Genomic DNA, 17,506 nt, shown 5'->3' on the forward strand with positions numbered 1-17,506 from the left:
TAAAACAATGTATCTGAAATGAAAAGTACACTGGAGGGGGCAGTAGCATATTAGATACATCTGAAGAAAAGACAAGTGATCTTAAAGACATAGGAATATAAAGTGTGCTAAAATAAAGCATGAGAAGGAATAAGATAAAAACAGAGCCTCATTTAATTGGGGGATAATATCAAGGAGTCTAATCCATGTGTAGCTGAAATCCCAAAAGGTGATGGGAGGTATAAAAAACATTTGAAGAAATAGTGACCTAGATCTTTCAATTTAATGAAAACTATTAACATACAGATCCAGGAAGATCAATGATCCTGAGGCAGAATAAACAGAAAGCCACTCCAGGGCATAAAATAACCGAACTGCTGAAACCAAATAATAAAGAGATAATATTAAAAGCTGTCAGAGAAAATAGACACATTTTATACAGAGGCACAAACATAAAAATGACAGTGCCCTTCTCATCAGAAACTAGGGGAGTGGAATGACAGTAACATTTTTTAATGCCTGTCGTCCTAGAAATGTTCTATGTCATGACTGTAGTGATTATAGGACTAAACACATTTTTCCAAAGTTCACCGAACAGTAGTAAAAATTATGTGAAAATTAAATGTCAATAAAATGAAGTTAGAACAAAATATTTAATGGTTATGCATAGCAAAGGAAAACTAACAGCATATTGCTCATTGGTGATTAAAAATTGAGACTTACTGTTTCTGTAGGCAGTTGTTAAGTTTAAGCACATGGTGGGCATAAAGTTTACAGTGGCTTTTATGAAAGGGCATATTATTGGGTTCAACCTTAAATTTTATTATCAACGGTTCATAATTTTCTTTCAAAGCCTCTGATGAAAGCCTGTCTATATGAAAATAATTCTAAATGCATATGGCAAATCTTTCTTCCCTTTTTAGGGGGAATTCGGTTGCTTGAAGTCCTTGTACATACTTCAGTTAAGAATTCCTTGCTTACATGTGCAATTTAACCATTTTATTATTAGCTTTGAGCCACGAAGGTAAATGGATACCTTGATCATCTTTAGACTGTGCAGGACTTCGTGGATGCACATTATAGTGCTCACTCCAGAGGGCTGCAGAGTCAAGTCAGTTGATACACAGTACAAATGTCTAACTCTTCCACCCTTACCCTGTGTTCCCTTACTGGTGACCAAACTTTTCTCATTGTTCATTTCACTGATTTTGGCAAAAATTTTAACTGTCACCCAATGCCAAAAGTTGCATCCAAAACTTAGACCCTCCTACTCAGTTTGAATGATCATAATTTCTGTAATAATCAGTCACAAATGGATTTTTGTAATCAGTCAGATGAATCTGCTGGTGTGTGTACTTGCATTTGTGGGTCTCTGTATTCTCATTCTTCCCCTCTTTTTGTAGTATTCCTATAAAGATAACAAAATTGACTTATTTATTCTTCTGTTAAGGGTCATGTGTGTTTTTTACAGTTTGGGGTTATTAAGAAGAAAATTGCTATGAGTCTTTTGCGGATATGTGTTTTCATTTCTCCTAGAATGGAATATCCTGGGTCACAGGGCAGAAGTAAGATTAACTCTATGAGAAACTTACAAATGATTTCTACGTGGGTTATAAATATTACCCTCCCACTAAAAAGGTTCAGCATTCTAGAAAATGTTCCCTCTAATAGAGGGTATTAAGAGGTGACTTACTGTACTAATTTGTATTTCCTTGAGAATTGATATTTTAAGTCCCTTTGAGTACTGGATTTCACCACATCATTTGTGAAGACTCTGTTCATGTTTTATGCCTATATTTTTAATTGGTTTGTTTGAATTTTGATTATTTATTTGTAGGACTATTTTTGATACAAGTTTTTTTTTTCCCATACATGAAATGCAAATTTCTGCACTATCTTGTGCCCTCCTACTCCCTTCTCCATTCTTTTCTTTCTTTGAGGATAATTTCTACAAAATAAAAACAGAATGTCTGATTTATGTTGAAGTTTAGAATAAAATACATAATCAAGATTAAATCTGCTTCATTTAAATAAACTCTTCCCTCTCAAATTTTGCACTGTTCCTATTCTATCAAATTAATAACTAAAAGCTAAATATTTATGTGTCTATCAAAATAATTTTGAAATTTTAATTTATATTTTATTGTTTATTAAGCATGCACTGAAAAGAACTAAAAGCGTTATTAGCTTTTAGGTGTTTAAAAGTAACAAGGAATAGTACAAAATGTGGAATTTCTAAGATTGGGTGAGGTTTTTGCCCCAGGTTTGCCTAATTTAGTGCCATAAATAAGATACCTATAAGTGAAAAGTAACTGATACAAAATAACATATATATTTGCAATGTAAGTATAATAAATAATATAAATAATAATCATTCTCACTTGGAGAAGGCTTTAAATCATACCTCCCAATTAAAAAATAACTAGGTACCAAAATCTTCTATGTGGAAGGTAAATTTTAATTCTTTGCTCCTTTCAAACTTGCAAAGAAACTTTATATTTCCTTTAATATATCATTAAAAGTAATATTTGATGACGTATCTATTGATTTTTGGAATGTAGCATAGACAAATATCAAAAATAACAAAAAAGTTAAATGAGATAACATTATGAAGAATATTTTTTATTTCCACCAGTCTGTTTACATGAGCACTTATTCTCAACCTTTATAGTCATGAAGTTTTAAGAATTAAAGAAAAAAATAAATTTGTAACTGAATTCAAATCTGGCTTGACCTTTACTTACTGAAAGGCAGTCTTCATTCCACAATCAGAACACATTTTGTTTTGTCTCACTCTTGCCCTCAGCTTCCAGAAAGGACATTCCAGACCATGAGCTCCATGAGGGCAAACTTTTTGTATGATCTGGTTTACCAGTATTTTAAGTCTGAATTTAAATTTGTATTATGTTATTTTGGGGGGCCACACACAGAGCATATGGAATTCCCAGGGCCAGCAACTGAATCCAAGAAGCAGCTGCAACCTACACCGTAACTGTGGCAATGCCAGATCCTTTAACCCACTGCACCAGGCTGGGGATCAAACCTGCACCTCTGCAGCAACCCTAGCCACTGAAGTCGGAATCTTAACTCACTGCACTACAGTGGGAACTCCTAAATTTGTATTGTTTTCTAATCAAAATATAGCAATAACTAAAAGTCCCAGGACTCATATATTACTAGACCTCTATGATGAATTTTATAAATTCAGTTTGCATCTTGTCCTATATCATTAAAATCACTAAATAATTATAATAAGCTCTGGTGACTCCCAAGGTTTCTTTTTGGTTTTTTAATTTTTGATTCATTCATTACTTCTTTGTTTAGATATAGATCGTGCCATCTTACCCATAGCATTACCTACATAAAGTACGAAATGATGGCAGTTATGGAGATCATTTCCTCCATGCCCACCCCCCCTGCTTTGCCAAAAGAAAATCCTTTATAATTACCAAATGGTTGTAAACTAATTTATTATGTCCATTGTTAATGGGACTTTTTTTTTCTTTTTCTTTTTTTTTGCCATGCCAGTGGCATGGGGAAGTTCCCGGGCCAGGGATTGCACTTAAGCTACAGTAGCAACAATGTTGAGTCCTTAATTGCTAGGCCACCAGGGATCTCTGGAATGCATTATTTTTTGTCAGCCAAGATAAGGAATGTATTCTGCCAGAAAAAAAAAAAAATCCTTTCAAGCTATTTGAAAGGAAACATTATCCTCAAAGGATGTTTGAGAGCCATAATATGGAATAATCTATTAACTATTAACATCACAAGATGTATCCAAGAATTATTCAAATTATTTGCACTATCAACAAATTGAGAGAACTGAATTATGGACAGAAATTGACCTTAGGAAGGGGCTAATTTAGAAAAGATTTTTTTTTATCAGTAAAAGGAAATATTAAATAGGCTAAATAAGGAAAAATAAAATAGTAATGAGGAAAATGATTACAAAAGGAATAATGAACAAACTATGCAAAGAAACAATATGACAATAAGAGAATACAGCATTTAGGAGAATGTAATTCGAATGGAAGCTATTTTGTGCAATTGTTCTCCTGTTCCAGTCACTGGACGCTATTTCTAAAGTTTCTCTAGAAAACATCAGTTAAGGTCTTCAATGAGTTTAATTTTCTAATTCTTGTTATTTAAAGACAGTTGATGGCATTTTAGTTGGGAAATATGGGCCAAGATCAATTTCATTGTGATTTAAATGTTAAATTTGTTGTCAGAAGTACCTGATAAAGTTTCTTCATTTATTCAGTGAACTGAGAATGAGAGGTAGTGAGTTTTCTACTTAAGGGGAAATCCTTATAATAAGTAGCTAAGAAAATGTATTACCTACCATTTGGTATATAAATCAGAAAGAACCAGTAGGGATAAAGAATCTAATATATTTTAGCCTCTTTGAAATGGCTGTGCTTTAATCCATCCACAAAATAAACACAGAATCACAAGTATATATTGATTTGATAACCCAGTGAAGGAGACAATTACATAAAATGTATTTCGAGATGTTCAAAGTCTATAATAGGACATCATTCTTGTTATGAACCACTATTAAAGTTCTTCCAAAATTATGTAAGTTACAAATGCAGAATGAATTGCCATAGTCTCTGTTTTCCTAGAGAAGTTTTAGTGGTTGATAGCCCAGGCAATGGATATATTTCATTGAGGATTTTGGTTAAGTGTCGATTTGAGCTTATCTGGGGCCATCGGCTGACTGTTCTTGGCTTTTCCCAATCTCATCCTCATAAACCTTTTAAACTGATTGCTCCCACTCTTATTTTGTGATATTTTATGCACTTACAATGGAAATAATAAGCTCTCCATAGATTTGTCTTCAGTTTTACAAAGCACTGTAATTAAGCGGCATGTTTAGCTTTTGATCTACTAAAGCATTTCCTGTTGCTTTCACAATAACTTTTTAAAATTCAGAGTCAACCGAGGAGTTAAAAATAAAAATCTTTGTTTCCTTAGCATTCTAAAGTCATGAATTACTCCAAAATCATACTAGCTATCAGTGAATATGTTTAGTCTTACAGTTTAACACAGTAACATGCTTTATAGAGTGACACAAGTTTGGCCAAAGTGAAGAATATATGCTTTCATAAAGAATTGGATGCTGTAAGAAAGTCTAGAGTAGTTATTGTATATTAACTACTATTGCCTTTTTTCATTTTATAATTAGTCCTGACGATAAACAATATTAATTTAGGGTTTGATAAAGGAAGAGTCAAACAATCTGTTTTGTGATTAGACACATATTGAACAAACACAGTCATGCATGACATTCTCCTTCATTGGATAACTTCAGTAAGGAAGGAGCGTTGATTGTTACATTAGTAAAGAGTTATATGAAAACAAAAAAGTAAGACTATTTCATAATGCTGAATCAAATGTAGAAAAATAACTATCAGAAAGAAGCAGGTTAAATGATTCTAGGGGCTCCCATAGGGCAAAAATTAGTTCATGATCTCACAATCCAGCATGGGAAAACCTTTTTTTTTTTTTTTTTTTTCCTAGCTTTCAATGGCTTATAACATTTAAAATTGCAATGTAGTTATTTTGTCTACTTTAGCATCCATCTTTACTGGTTAGAAGAAAATTCAGGAGAGGGGGGATCTCCACTTATTTTGTGCAATAATTATTCCAAACTCCTGGGATGGTATTTGGCAAAAGAGTAGTACAAACATTCAGTAAGAAAAAAACTTTTCTTTCAGAATCATAATAATAAAAGGGTAAAGTTTAACTCCTCTTTTGAGGAGGGTTTTATAATCATGGTGATTTAATTCAAGTTTGGGTAAATGAGGTGTACTTTGTTCTGATGTGAACAATGTGATAGAAAGAAACCTGAGAAGAATTTTAGAAATTAGATATTAACCAGGGTGGGACTGTGGGAAGAATTATTCAATTATTTTAGCTGCTGCTTTATGTTCTTGTCCAAGGTAATTTGATTGTCTCAACACTAAGATGATAGGAGTCTTTGAAATAAATTTCTCTAAGGAGCAATAGGTCTCTGCGAAGGGAAATTTGCATACGACAGGACAGTTATCTGCTGAGCTAAATAACAATCTGAGAAAACAACAGCAAGTCCAACATAGTATTTTTTGTATCCTAATTTCCAGTTTAAAGGAAAGGATCATAAAACCTGTCTGGCTATTTGTGTATTGCTTACACTTGTTTCTCTTTTTTCAGTGATGGATAGAATTTTATGTGATAAAGATGACCTCTGACATTTCTGGGATCTCTAAAATCAACACCCTCATTTTGTAGAAAAAGGAAAAAGATTTTTTTTTAGTTATTTAATATCACAGATCTAATTATATAACTAATTATATACTAAATGCATTTTAATCAGACATTATATTATTATGTATCATAAATCAAATGTTTTAAAATATATTGTCAGAGGAGTTCCCTTGTGGCTCAGTGGGTTAAGGACCTGGCATTGTCACTGCTGTGGCTTGGGTCACTGCTGTGGCAAGGGTTCAGTATCTGGCCCAGGAATTTCCACGTGCCATGGGTGTGGGCAAAAAAAGAAAAAAAAAAGAAATGAAATACATTCTCATATATTCTGTTGCAGTGTTTTAATAAGTAATATTGTTTAATTTTAGAATTTAGCATTTTTTTTCTTGGCTGCACTCACAGCATGCAGAAGTCCCTGGGCCGGGGTTCCTGCACCACAGTAGTGACCCCAGCTACAGAGGTGACCGTGCTGGATCCTTAACTTCTAGGCCCTTAACCACTAGGAACTCCATAGAATTCAGTATTATTCTGTTTTTGTTCTAGCAGCCACTTTTTTAAAAAAAATTCCTATTATAAAAGAAAACCGCCACTAGTTTTTGATATCTAGTCCAATTATAACAGTATTTTTTTTCATTTTCCTTCTCAGAAAAAAAATGTAGACTTCATTTTGTTCAGATTGATTTACGTAACTATTTAATAGTGGCATACAAAAAGCTCTTAGAGGAAAAAAAAGAATAAATAATTGACAAAGATTTTTCTCTAGGCTATAATATGATTTTCTTATATTTTGTCGAAAGGATAATGTTTCTTAGGGCAGGAATGACATCAGCCCAGAGAAATGGGAACCAAGATATGAATCATGATTTCTTTGCAATATCTAGTGGCTTATTTATTTATTTAGTCTTTTTGCTTTTCTAGGGCCGCTCCCTCGGCACATGGAGGTTCTCAGGCTAGGGGTCTAATCGGAGTTGTAGCCGCCAGCCTACGCCAAAAGCCAGAGCAATGAGGGATCTGAGCCGCATCTGCAACCTACACCACAACTCACGGCAATGCTGGATCCTTAACCCACTGAGCAAGGCCAGGGATGGAACCCGCAACCTCTTGGTTTCTAGTCAGATTCGTTAACCACTGAGCCACGACGGGAGTGGCTTATGTTTTAATTTTGCTTAGGCCTTAATTTTTTAACTTCAGAAGTCTAATTCCTAGTTTAACTGTTAGTGACTTTGATAAAGAAAGATAATGACTAAAATTTTTCCAATAAAAAATTCACCAATCTCACTCCCTATTTTTTTAAATATCTTTTTTCTTGGCTTTATTAAATTATTTGACATTAGATATTTAAAATACATATGCTTTAATCCTTTTTGAAGAAAGTAGCTTAGCAATTTCAAAATAGAAAAACTTCTTATACAACTGTGACTTTATTTTCTCCTCTGTCATTTAGGAGTAGAATTCTTTTCCAGGAAATTTTTTTTTAATCATAGAATTTTAATAACTTGAAATCCACGTGATACAATGTAGTTCTTCTTTCCTCTTTTTCTTATTGTCTTGAAATTGGAAATTTTATATCATTTCTAGCATTTATCTTAGCATGCTGACATAAAGGGCAGCTATTTTACACATGTTTTGTAGTCTGCATTCACAACTGCTATCACAAGTGGATCAAGCATGAATTGCCTTTAAGTTCTTTTCCTCTCTGAGCATGAATGCTACAAATTTATTAAAAAGAAAAGAGTTCTCATATTAAATATGCCAATCATTTGTAAGGCCTTGATAGAAGACAGCTGTGATGGACAGTTGCCCTTGCCTCAACCGATTAATATTCAGGCCAATAATACTTTGTATTTGTATACCCAGGTCCCTTGGGAACCTTGGTGCTTTTCTGTGACCAGTGTTAGGGAATTGCAGCTGCCCTTTATTGAAACAATTCAATTATAGAATTTCATGGTACAGCAGGATTTAGAGTAAAAATACAATGCATTGGCTTTAAATATTTTATTCTCAGGATGCCTTAAAAATACTTCAGGAAAGAATACAATTACTAGGAAATTTATTATATGATGTGTATCTTGGGAAAATAAACATTGATCCAAAGGTTCAAATAATAAAACAGACAGCTAGAACCAAGTTTGCCATATCCTTTTGGGAAAACCTGCAATCAGCCTTTAGAAGAAAGACCCTGGTGATTCAAGTTTTTGACGGTTCTTGCCAACGTACTTAGTATTACATGCTTTATATGACTGTGCTTCAATTCCCCACTTTACCCTGCATTATTTCCTAAAAGACTGTTGTTTTTATTGCTGTTTTCCCCCAAGGGCTTGGAGGAAAAGCTTGAAAGCCTTAGTAGCACATTTGGGATAGGCAGGATAAAAACAGATTATATTCTTGCTAACCTCTGTGCCCAGCATCTCTATACTATTTGCCTTTTTCTGTTCATACAGTAATAATATCTTTCCCCGTGACTTCCTAACTAGTATAAATTGACGCAATCCATTTTCAGTCTCCTGAAAAGTTTTATCTAAGAAGAAATCTATTTGCTTCTAAGCTTTACAGGTTAGAAGATTGAGGGTTATAGTAAAATTTTAAATTCATCATGAATAACTGAACTAATCCGCGATTTATTTATTTATTTATTTTTGTCTTTTTAGGGCCACACCTGCAGCATAGGGAGGTTCCCAGGCTAGGGGTTGAATCGGAGGTGTAGCCACCCGTCTACACCACAGCCACAGCAATGCTTGATCCGAGCCGTGTCTGCCACCTACACCACAGCTCACGGCAACCGGCAACGCCAGATCCTTGACCCACTGAGCGAGGCCAAGGATCGAACCCACAACCTCATGGTTCCTAGTTGGATTCATTTCTACTGCACCACAATAGGAACTCCTAATCCACAACGATTTAAAAATACAAACATACAAACAATAAATCCCTAAACTAATCTTCAAGTGAAAAACCATTTCATCTTCAAAGAACCATTTTAGAAACCTTCAAAACAGCCTCAAACTGCACTGAGCTTCTGGACCAGATTGTGAATTTGTCAAAGCCCAGTTTCAGTGCATTCTCTTTGCCAGCTCTTCACAGCCCCTTTCACCAGCCCACTGTTCACAGGCTAATCTCTGGTTGTCCAGAACTTTCCATGTGATATTCAATTCATTCTTGTTCTCTTTGGCACAGTGCCATGAACCACTGTTTTCAGATTTTATCACATCAGAATTTATCAGACCTGCGCTTTGTTCTTCTAAAGATCTTTTCAGAAGAAATTAGCAAGCTGTCATGGGAAACTCATCTACACTGATCTGTAAAAGGATGGCAACTTCACCATGTACTGTGGTTAGTAGGTAAAATACTCATATTTTAAAGAGCCTTATAAAAGTCACAATACCCTAAACCAATGGTCTTCAAATATTTATTTTTTTTAAATTATCTAATGATAAAATGCTGTTTTCAAATAAGGTTTTATATAAAACAGGTAGAAGTGCAAACGCCCTGGTTAAAGTAGGGGATAGGGTAGGTGAACTCCCCCTTTCCCTCCTTCTTGCTCTCTGAGTGGCCCCAGAGCATCTCTGAGGAATTTCTGTGGTTCTGCAAACACAGCCTGCAAACAATCTCACCGATGCAGTGCAGTAACTGCTGGTGAGAAGGTCAGGCATATGGCTAGAACTTTAGACCTCTGATTTTTCAACACTGGGGCCTTTGGGATTTTGTCCCCCTTGGGTCCTTTTGGAAATACCTGAACATATTTTTGGTTGTTGTAACTTGGAGAGGAATGAGGGGGGTGTGCTATGGCATCTAGTAGTAGAGGGGGATATTGCTAAAAGTCCTACGAGGTACAGGACAGCCCCCCACGGCAGAAAGTTTTTCAGCCTAAGATGTCACCATAGTGCTGAGCTTGAGAAAGCCTGCTCTAAAGAGTCCCCCCTTTCCCCCCCCCCCCTCCCCGCAGCAGTTCCTGGCTTGTGGAGAGGAAGGAAGACTCCAGCTCTTGGCGTCAGAGCCTTAACTAGGGAGTGACCAGGGCTGGCCCAGGGCTGGGAAAGGTAGAGAAGGCAGAAGCTTTGCAAAATGGTGGGATTTAAAATTTTGATATATTTGCAGGTTAACTTGCATTTGTCAGCAGCTAGATCCAAACAAATAAGCTTAGCACTTAACAAAAATATTACGTAGACAGTTACAATGTGACTAGTCAACAGCAGTGAGTCACCTCGGGAACTCCACAGCTGAGAATGTGCTGGGCTGTGGGGTGGGAGGCAGTGGCTGAGTCTGGAGGTGTCCCTGGTCCGCCGGGTCCCCAGGGAGCAGAGCGGAGCCAGGTGCCTACAGGGGACTTCCTCGGGGTCCAGCCCCCTTCACGTTTCCTCAGGTGGCGTATCTGCTGCACCCCCTCATCTGCGGAGAGGATGGGTTCTTTCGGGAAAATTCCATCCTCCACGCGTGTGGAGAGGGCAGACGATCCCAGGTCCCACCTCACACGGAGGAAATAAACGTTCCCTCCTCTAAACGCCTCCTGCCGAAGCCCGTCCTGACCTCAAACTTGGTCACTATCCCGCCTTGTTCCTCCAAAAGGTCATTTTGAAATTGAGACAGGTTTAAAAATATTGAATTACAATTATTAGCTCGCTTAAGCGCTTTTGCTCGCTTCCAGTCTCCTGAATAGGCTTCATTTAAAGGCCCCAGAGGCACCAAGGGACAGTTTTACGCGGGTCATCAGTTCGAAAGCTCTGGAGAGTCTAAGAGCAAACATACAATACGTCCCCCCACCCCCACCCCCGCCGTCATTATATAGAAAAGAGAGAGAGAGGAAATCCTCCGCCCCTGGGGGCCCCTTTTGTGTTGTTCTTGCCTACGCAGCAGCCGGCCTGCTATATAGACCGTGCCGGCCCCACCGCCTGGAGCTCCATCACCGGGTCGAGCAGCCATGGGGAAGGTGAGCCCGGCGCCGGCGGGGGGGCGGCCCGCAGCCCAGGCTGGAGGCCAGGCCTCTGAGCCCTCCTTTCCCTTCCTCGCAGATCACCTTCTACGAGGACCGGGGCTTCCAAGGCCGCCACTACGAGTGCAGCAGCGACCACCCCAACCTGCAGCCCTACTTCAGCCGCTGCAACTCCATCCGCGTGGACAGCGGCTGCTGGATGCTCTATGAGCAGCCCAACTTCTCTGGCTGCCAGTACTTCCTGCGGCGCGGCGACTACCCCGACTACCAGCAGTGGATGGGCCTCAGCGATTCGATCCGCTCCTGCCGCCTCATCCCCCACGTGAGTCCAGTACCCTAGGCCCGCTGTGCCCTCGGGTCACTCGGGTGCTGCGGACACAGTGGTCAGATCGGAGGGCTGTGGTCTTTTTTGGCGGCTCTCACCGGTTCTCTTTCCCTTAATGGACACCTCTAAGGTTTCCTCCACTGAAAAATCCTGTGATGATGTGCTCTTAATTGAAATTTTATCCCTTTGCTAAAATTAAACTCTTCCACTGGAAAAAGTGCTGCACAGTATTGGAGTCTATGCCACAGGTGATGAATAAGCCACAGCTTAGCTCCTCACACTCAGGTGGCCTTGGGCTAGTTACCAGGGTGATTTCTCTCTTCAACTGTGAAATGAGCTAATAAGGGAAGCTAACTCATAGAGCTGCCAGGAGGTAGAAAGGAGAAGGCCTGGCACGTGACAAGCTGCCCCCTCCTCCAAATATTAACTATTGTGAACATCAGGGGTCTCTAAAGCCCTGCGTTTTGATTAGGCAAAACAAATAACAATATGATTGCAGTAGCTCCTGCAAAGCCTACCGCTACCCAAACAAAGCCGGAATAGCAGGTCTACAGAATCCTGTGGAAAATGTACCACTTGGGAAGTTTGGAACCTCCTCAGAGGGTTTAATGCCTTGATAGACCCAGACTAGCTTTAGGAGCCTGGAAACCTGGGCTCCCACTTTCCAGTCCTGACTGATCTAATTATAAACCAAAAACTGTATTCATTAGTGTCTCATAAAAAAGAAAAGACTTAGAATGGTTGCTTCACCTGTATCAGGCTGTTGTGAAGATCAAATGAGATAACATACATGTGAGTCCTTTGTAAACCATGGAAGATACCTTATTAGAAGGCATGGATTGCCTATGAGAACCTTTCCCAGCGAGGTATTAATGGTGGAAGAAAGAAAACAATGAGACAGTAGGTACCTGCTGGGAAGGAACAAGCAGATAAAATAAGTGCCTAAGAAGAGACAGACAGGATTTACTTAGGACAAAGAGCAAAACTTCATTTTTCTAAAGATCTCATACTCCCTTGATTCTGTACAGGCTTCCTTCATGATCTTGAATTTCCATTTTTGTGTATTACCTAAATCAAATTCTCAGGAGCATATATTCGAGCTGAAGACTGAACCTAATCTTTCTACACACTCTGCTTTTTAGGATTTTAGAGCAGCAGGGCTGAAAGCAGAGAGGAAGGGATTAGGGATTGTCTGGGTTGGACTCTTTAGACTTGCCACCAATCTGTGACCTCTTGTGGGGGAAAAGCAATTTGACTTCCTTTTTCCCAGCTTCTTCTAATGCTATTATCATTTTAGATAGATACAGATATTCATATCTGTCTATCATATTAATAGTTACTTAAGCATGGTACTAAGTAGGTACTAAATAAAGTTCATGTGGGTTGTGGCCCTAGAAAACTCTGTGGAGTACCCTGCACATCTTGATCTATATGAATGGCACCCTCTTCAGTTTTGCAGTGTACAAACTACCCAGCTGTACAGAGTGGCCCTGATGTTGGCTGTCTTTTTAATTTGGCAGCTTTAATATAGAAAAGATATAGAAATTCCTATTTCCTCGGGGTGTGCATGACTGGCTGCTAAAGCCTAGGTTTTCTGACTTTTCCCCTTCGGCTGATGGCTGAACCCACAGACCAGCACCCACCGGCTGAGGGTCTACGACGAGAGGACTACAGAGGCCAGATGGTGGAGATCTCGGAGGACTGCTCCTCACTCCATGACCGCTTCCACTTCAGTGAGATCCACTCCTTCCATGTCCTGGAGGGCTGGTGGGTCCTCTATGAGATGCCCAACTACCGGGGGCGGCAGTACCTGCTGCGGCCGGGGGACTACAGGCGCTACCATGACTGGGGGGCTCTGGATGCCCGAGTGGGCTCCTTAAGGAGGGCCATGGATTTCTATTGAAATATTTATACTCTAACCTTTTCTCCATCTGGAAGCTAATAAAATATTTCCTGTGTGTTTGATGCAGTAACGTGGTCCTCTCTTCTTTTCATGGAAGGGCTCAGTAAAAATAAAGCTGGAAATAATGTGGATTTTCTTAAAGTCTCAGTGGAAAGGGTGGTGTGGGGTAGCAGTTAAGAGGACTGGCTCTGGAGCCAGAGTGCCTGGGTCCAGGTCTACTTTATAGCTTTAGGTGATCAGCAAGTTGCTTAGCATTTCTATGCCTCAGTTTCCTAATTTGTAAAACTTGGTGCAATGATACTCCTCATTTCCTAAGTTTGTAGATTAAATGAGTTATCATTTTAAAATCACTTAGACATTTTAGCTTTCTAAGAAACTGTTCTGTAAGCTTGCTGGTGAAACATCCGGTCACTTTCTTAGTACCCTTTTCTTAGTAGAATTCCCTTTTGGAGATTGTGTTAAGTAGGATGACTAAATAAAATTGCAGCAGAGGGAGACAGAGTTAGATAGAGATAGATGTCCATTGTGTTTGGTACATCTTTGGTGTAAATACGTGTGACTGACTGAATAGATCTATTAATATTCATGCATCCTAAGCACAGATATTAGAACCAAGTGCCACTTTAATGAACAGCCCTAAGGACTCTTCCAAACTTTTCTCTACTTAGGGGAGGTACAAAGCATCCAAGTAGTGTGCACTGATCAAAATGAGCACAGAGGGACAGAAGTAGAGGCAGAGGTACATGATCAGAAAAATAACATGCAGTCACACAGAGTTCTTAAACTAGGCTAGGCTGATAATGTCCCCATACTCAGATGAATTTTTATTACATCTAGTATGTGCATCAGCATTTGATAATAATCATAGCATTAAGAAAGGAACGGCAACCTGGGAACTAATCATTTAATTGAATTTGAAATTTCTTTGCAGGAAGATGAATTTCATCAAATGAGGTCTAAGTAGATATTCTATCAACTATAGGATTTTCTTTCATTGAAAATATTAGACTTCTAGATTTCAGATGTTTACATGTCACTGAGGAAAAATAAATTATGTCCCAGCTTAGTGGTTTCCTTAATTGTGTAAGTGGCAACCTTTTGTGCAATGAGTTATTGATGCGCTGAATTGCCATGATTAGGAAAGAACCGTTGCATATTATTTTCTACTTGAAAATTTGTATATATTGGCTAGGAAATATGTTGTTCCCAAACCTCAGATATTAAAGGAATGAAGTAGTCATGTTATTTACACCTAACATTTTACTTCCCTAACACATCATGTTCCAAGGTATCTGAAGAAGCTTTATCGACATTTAGGTCAGTTCTAACACAGTAGTCACTGACTCTATTTGGCTAGAGTTCATTTAGCTAAATTCAAACGAAGACGTGTCGTAAGTGTAAAATACACACCAAATTTCAAAGACTGAGTATGAAAGGTAGAATGTAAAATGTCTCAATATTTTTCAAATTAATTTAATGTTGAAATGATATTTTTGATATATTAGTTTTAATAAAATCTTTTATTAAAGTTGATCTTATTTCTTTTGTTTGTTTTTCTTTTTTCCTTTTCTAGGGCTGCTCCCGCAGCATATGGAGGTTCCCAGTCTAGGGTCTAATTGGAGCTGTAGCCACTGGCCTACACCAGAGCCACAGCAACGCAGGATGCGAGCCAAGTCTGCAACCTACCCCACAGCTCATGGCAACGCCGGATCCTTAACTCACTGAGCAAGGCCAGGGATCGAACCCGCAACCTCATGGTTCCTAGTTGGATTCGTTAACCACTGAGCCACGATGGGAACTCCTCTTTTAACTGTTTTAATGTTGCTATTAGAAAATTTTAAGATTCCGGAGTTCCCATAGGCTCTGGCATGGGCTGGCCTACATATGCCATGGGTGGGGCCCTAGAAAAAGACAAAAAGACAAAAAAAAAAAAAAAAAAAGAAAATTTTAAGATTCCATTTATGCCTCTTCTTATAATTCTATCGAGCAGATCCCCACCCCAGGCTAAAAAGGTGAGTTGTAATATATATTGTTACAGTTCAGCCTAAAACTTGTTATATAAAATCTAAAAATGAGATTGCAAAGAACATCTTTAAGTTTCATAGAGTCACTGAATATCCATTCTCTTATGAGGAGATACTCAAATTATAATTTTCACCTTTCACTGACTGAGGCAACTGGGGACTTGGGCCCCATCTTGTCTCATCCTGTGTTTGTTCCATTAACTATACCAACTTGAAAATTCAACAACAGATATGAACGATCTTCCATTCTACAGATGGAGGCACTACAGATATAAATGCCTCCTTTTTTCAACTAATTTTCCCTACTTTACTCTTCCTGTCCAGTGATGGCCCTTCAATTACAGCCTTTTCATTCTGAAAGCTGATATGTTTGCCTCCGTCAACTTTTCAAACACTGTTGACATTATTACAGATTTTACACAGAGAATAAAGAATAACCAGTTAAAAAAATTCATCTTTGACTCTTTATGCTGGGCAAATAAATACATTAACCATTTTTGAGCAGGATCACATGCTAGAATTTAGGAGAACAACTAGGTTTTTTAAAGAGATGTAATGATGAGAAAAGGACAGCAAACTGTTAAAGAGATAAAAAACGGTTAAGTACAGTGGAAAGTGAGAAAGAATAGTTGAACGTTCTGGAAACCACTGTCATCCAATGCTGGAATGTCAAGAGGAATGAGGGCTGAATACAGGCTGTACAATTCTTTTTAAAAAAGATTACATAGGGTATTGTGCAGAGAATTCAGACTGCAAATGTTTAACAAGTGGACACCAAGTCTCATTTATAACCAGGGTTGTTTTCCATCTACTTGGTCACTGTATTAGTTCAACTATTGAAAAAAAATCAGATAAGATGGGGTTCAATTTGATAATCTCAGAAATTTAAAGAATGTATAATATGGTCCTAGAGGAAGGCTAATTAAACAATAGGGACCCTAGATACCTCCTGCCTTATTAATGGTCCTAATACATCCATAGGCTTTTGCTAACTACGAAGAATAAATTCTTGTTCCAAATATGGGATGACAGTAAAATCCTGCATCTCAGTTATAGAGAAATTCAAAGGGAGATATTTTCCTTTCAAGATGTAAGCCTTGATATTGTGCAGAAACACTTGAAAATGTCTGTCAAATAGCTGGATGAGAGTAGCTTTTTATGGAATTTGAAAAATAAACAAAGAATTTGGGTAATCCATGAACTATTTATTGACAGGTGAAGCAGAAAACCTGAATATTGCATGCTGTTCTTTGTGAATAAAATGCTAATAGATTAAAGGCAAAGAAAAAGCCATATCAAAAAAGGGAAGCTTTTTCTTTTTTAAGTCAGGTGCTGGTTTTCAAAACTCCGTTCAAGTACTTTCCTAACAAGATGAGGCCAGTGGAAGGTTTCCAGGATGTTTGTTCTGACGTGCAATTATTTTTACCCTGCCACATTTGTAGCCACAGAGAAAGATGCTGTCAGGCTGACTGACTGAAGGAATTCTCCACAGTCAGGGAAATCAGAACTTTGATAAAAGACTGAATAATGAGGTGATAAGTTGTTTACGGCACTTGAGAGGCAGAGTTACTTTTTGCCAAGTTATGTGTTCTGACTGGTTTCATGAAAAATGTTTGCCCTAGACAATAGCAAAGCTGAATGTCATACTTAATAATTAAATGGAAAAAGAAAAACTGAAATATTTGATTCATAACAGATGTATATTAATCAAAATTAATGTATATTAATCATAGCTCAAGGAGTTTCCATTGTGGCGCAGTGGTTAACGAATCCGACTAGAAACCATGAGGTTGCGGATTTGATCCCTGCCCTTGCTCAGTGGGTTAAGGATTCAGCGTTGCCGAAACCTGTGGTGTAGGCCGGCGGCTACAGCTCCAATTCAACCCCTAGCCTGGGAACTTCCATGTGCCACGGGAGCGGCCCTAGAAAAGGCAAAAAGACAAAAAAAAATCATAGCTCAATCTTACAAGTAGTGTGCATTTCACACAAGATGCTCACTTGTGATACATATACGCTGACCACATTCAATCACAAGTTTGTGTCAGATGATACTGAAATCAATTACAATATAAAAGTAGAGAGAGAAAGGGGAGCATGCAGAA

General features: G+C 38.2%; 1 protein-coding gene across 1 annotated transcript; it reads left to right on the top strand.

Annotated features, from left to right (window-relative positions):
* On the top strand, positions 11,141 to 13,403 carry LOC100522220 (gamma-crystallin F). The gene is given in 4 exon segments (XM_003133626.3): positions 11,141 to 11,149; positions 11,232 to 11,474; positions 13,109 to 13,133; positions 13,136 to 13,403. Coding segments are annotated over 4 exon segments (522 nt in total). The 3' UTR covers positions 13,381 to 13,403.

This window comes from Sus scrofa, chromosome 15 (genome assembly GCF_000003025.6).
Source record: "Sus scrofa isolate TJ Tabasco breed Duroc chromosome 15, Sscrofa11.1, whole genome shotgun sequence".
Classification (NCBI taxonomy): domain Eukaryota; kingdom Metazoa; phylum Chordata; class Mammalia; order Artiodactyla; family Suidae; genus Sus; species Sus scrofa.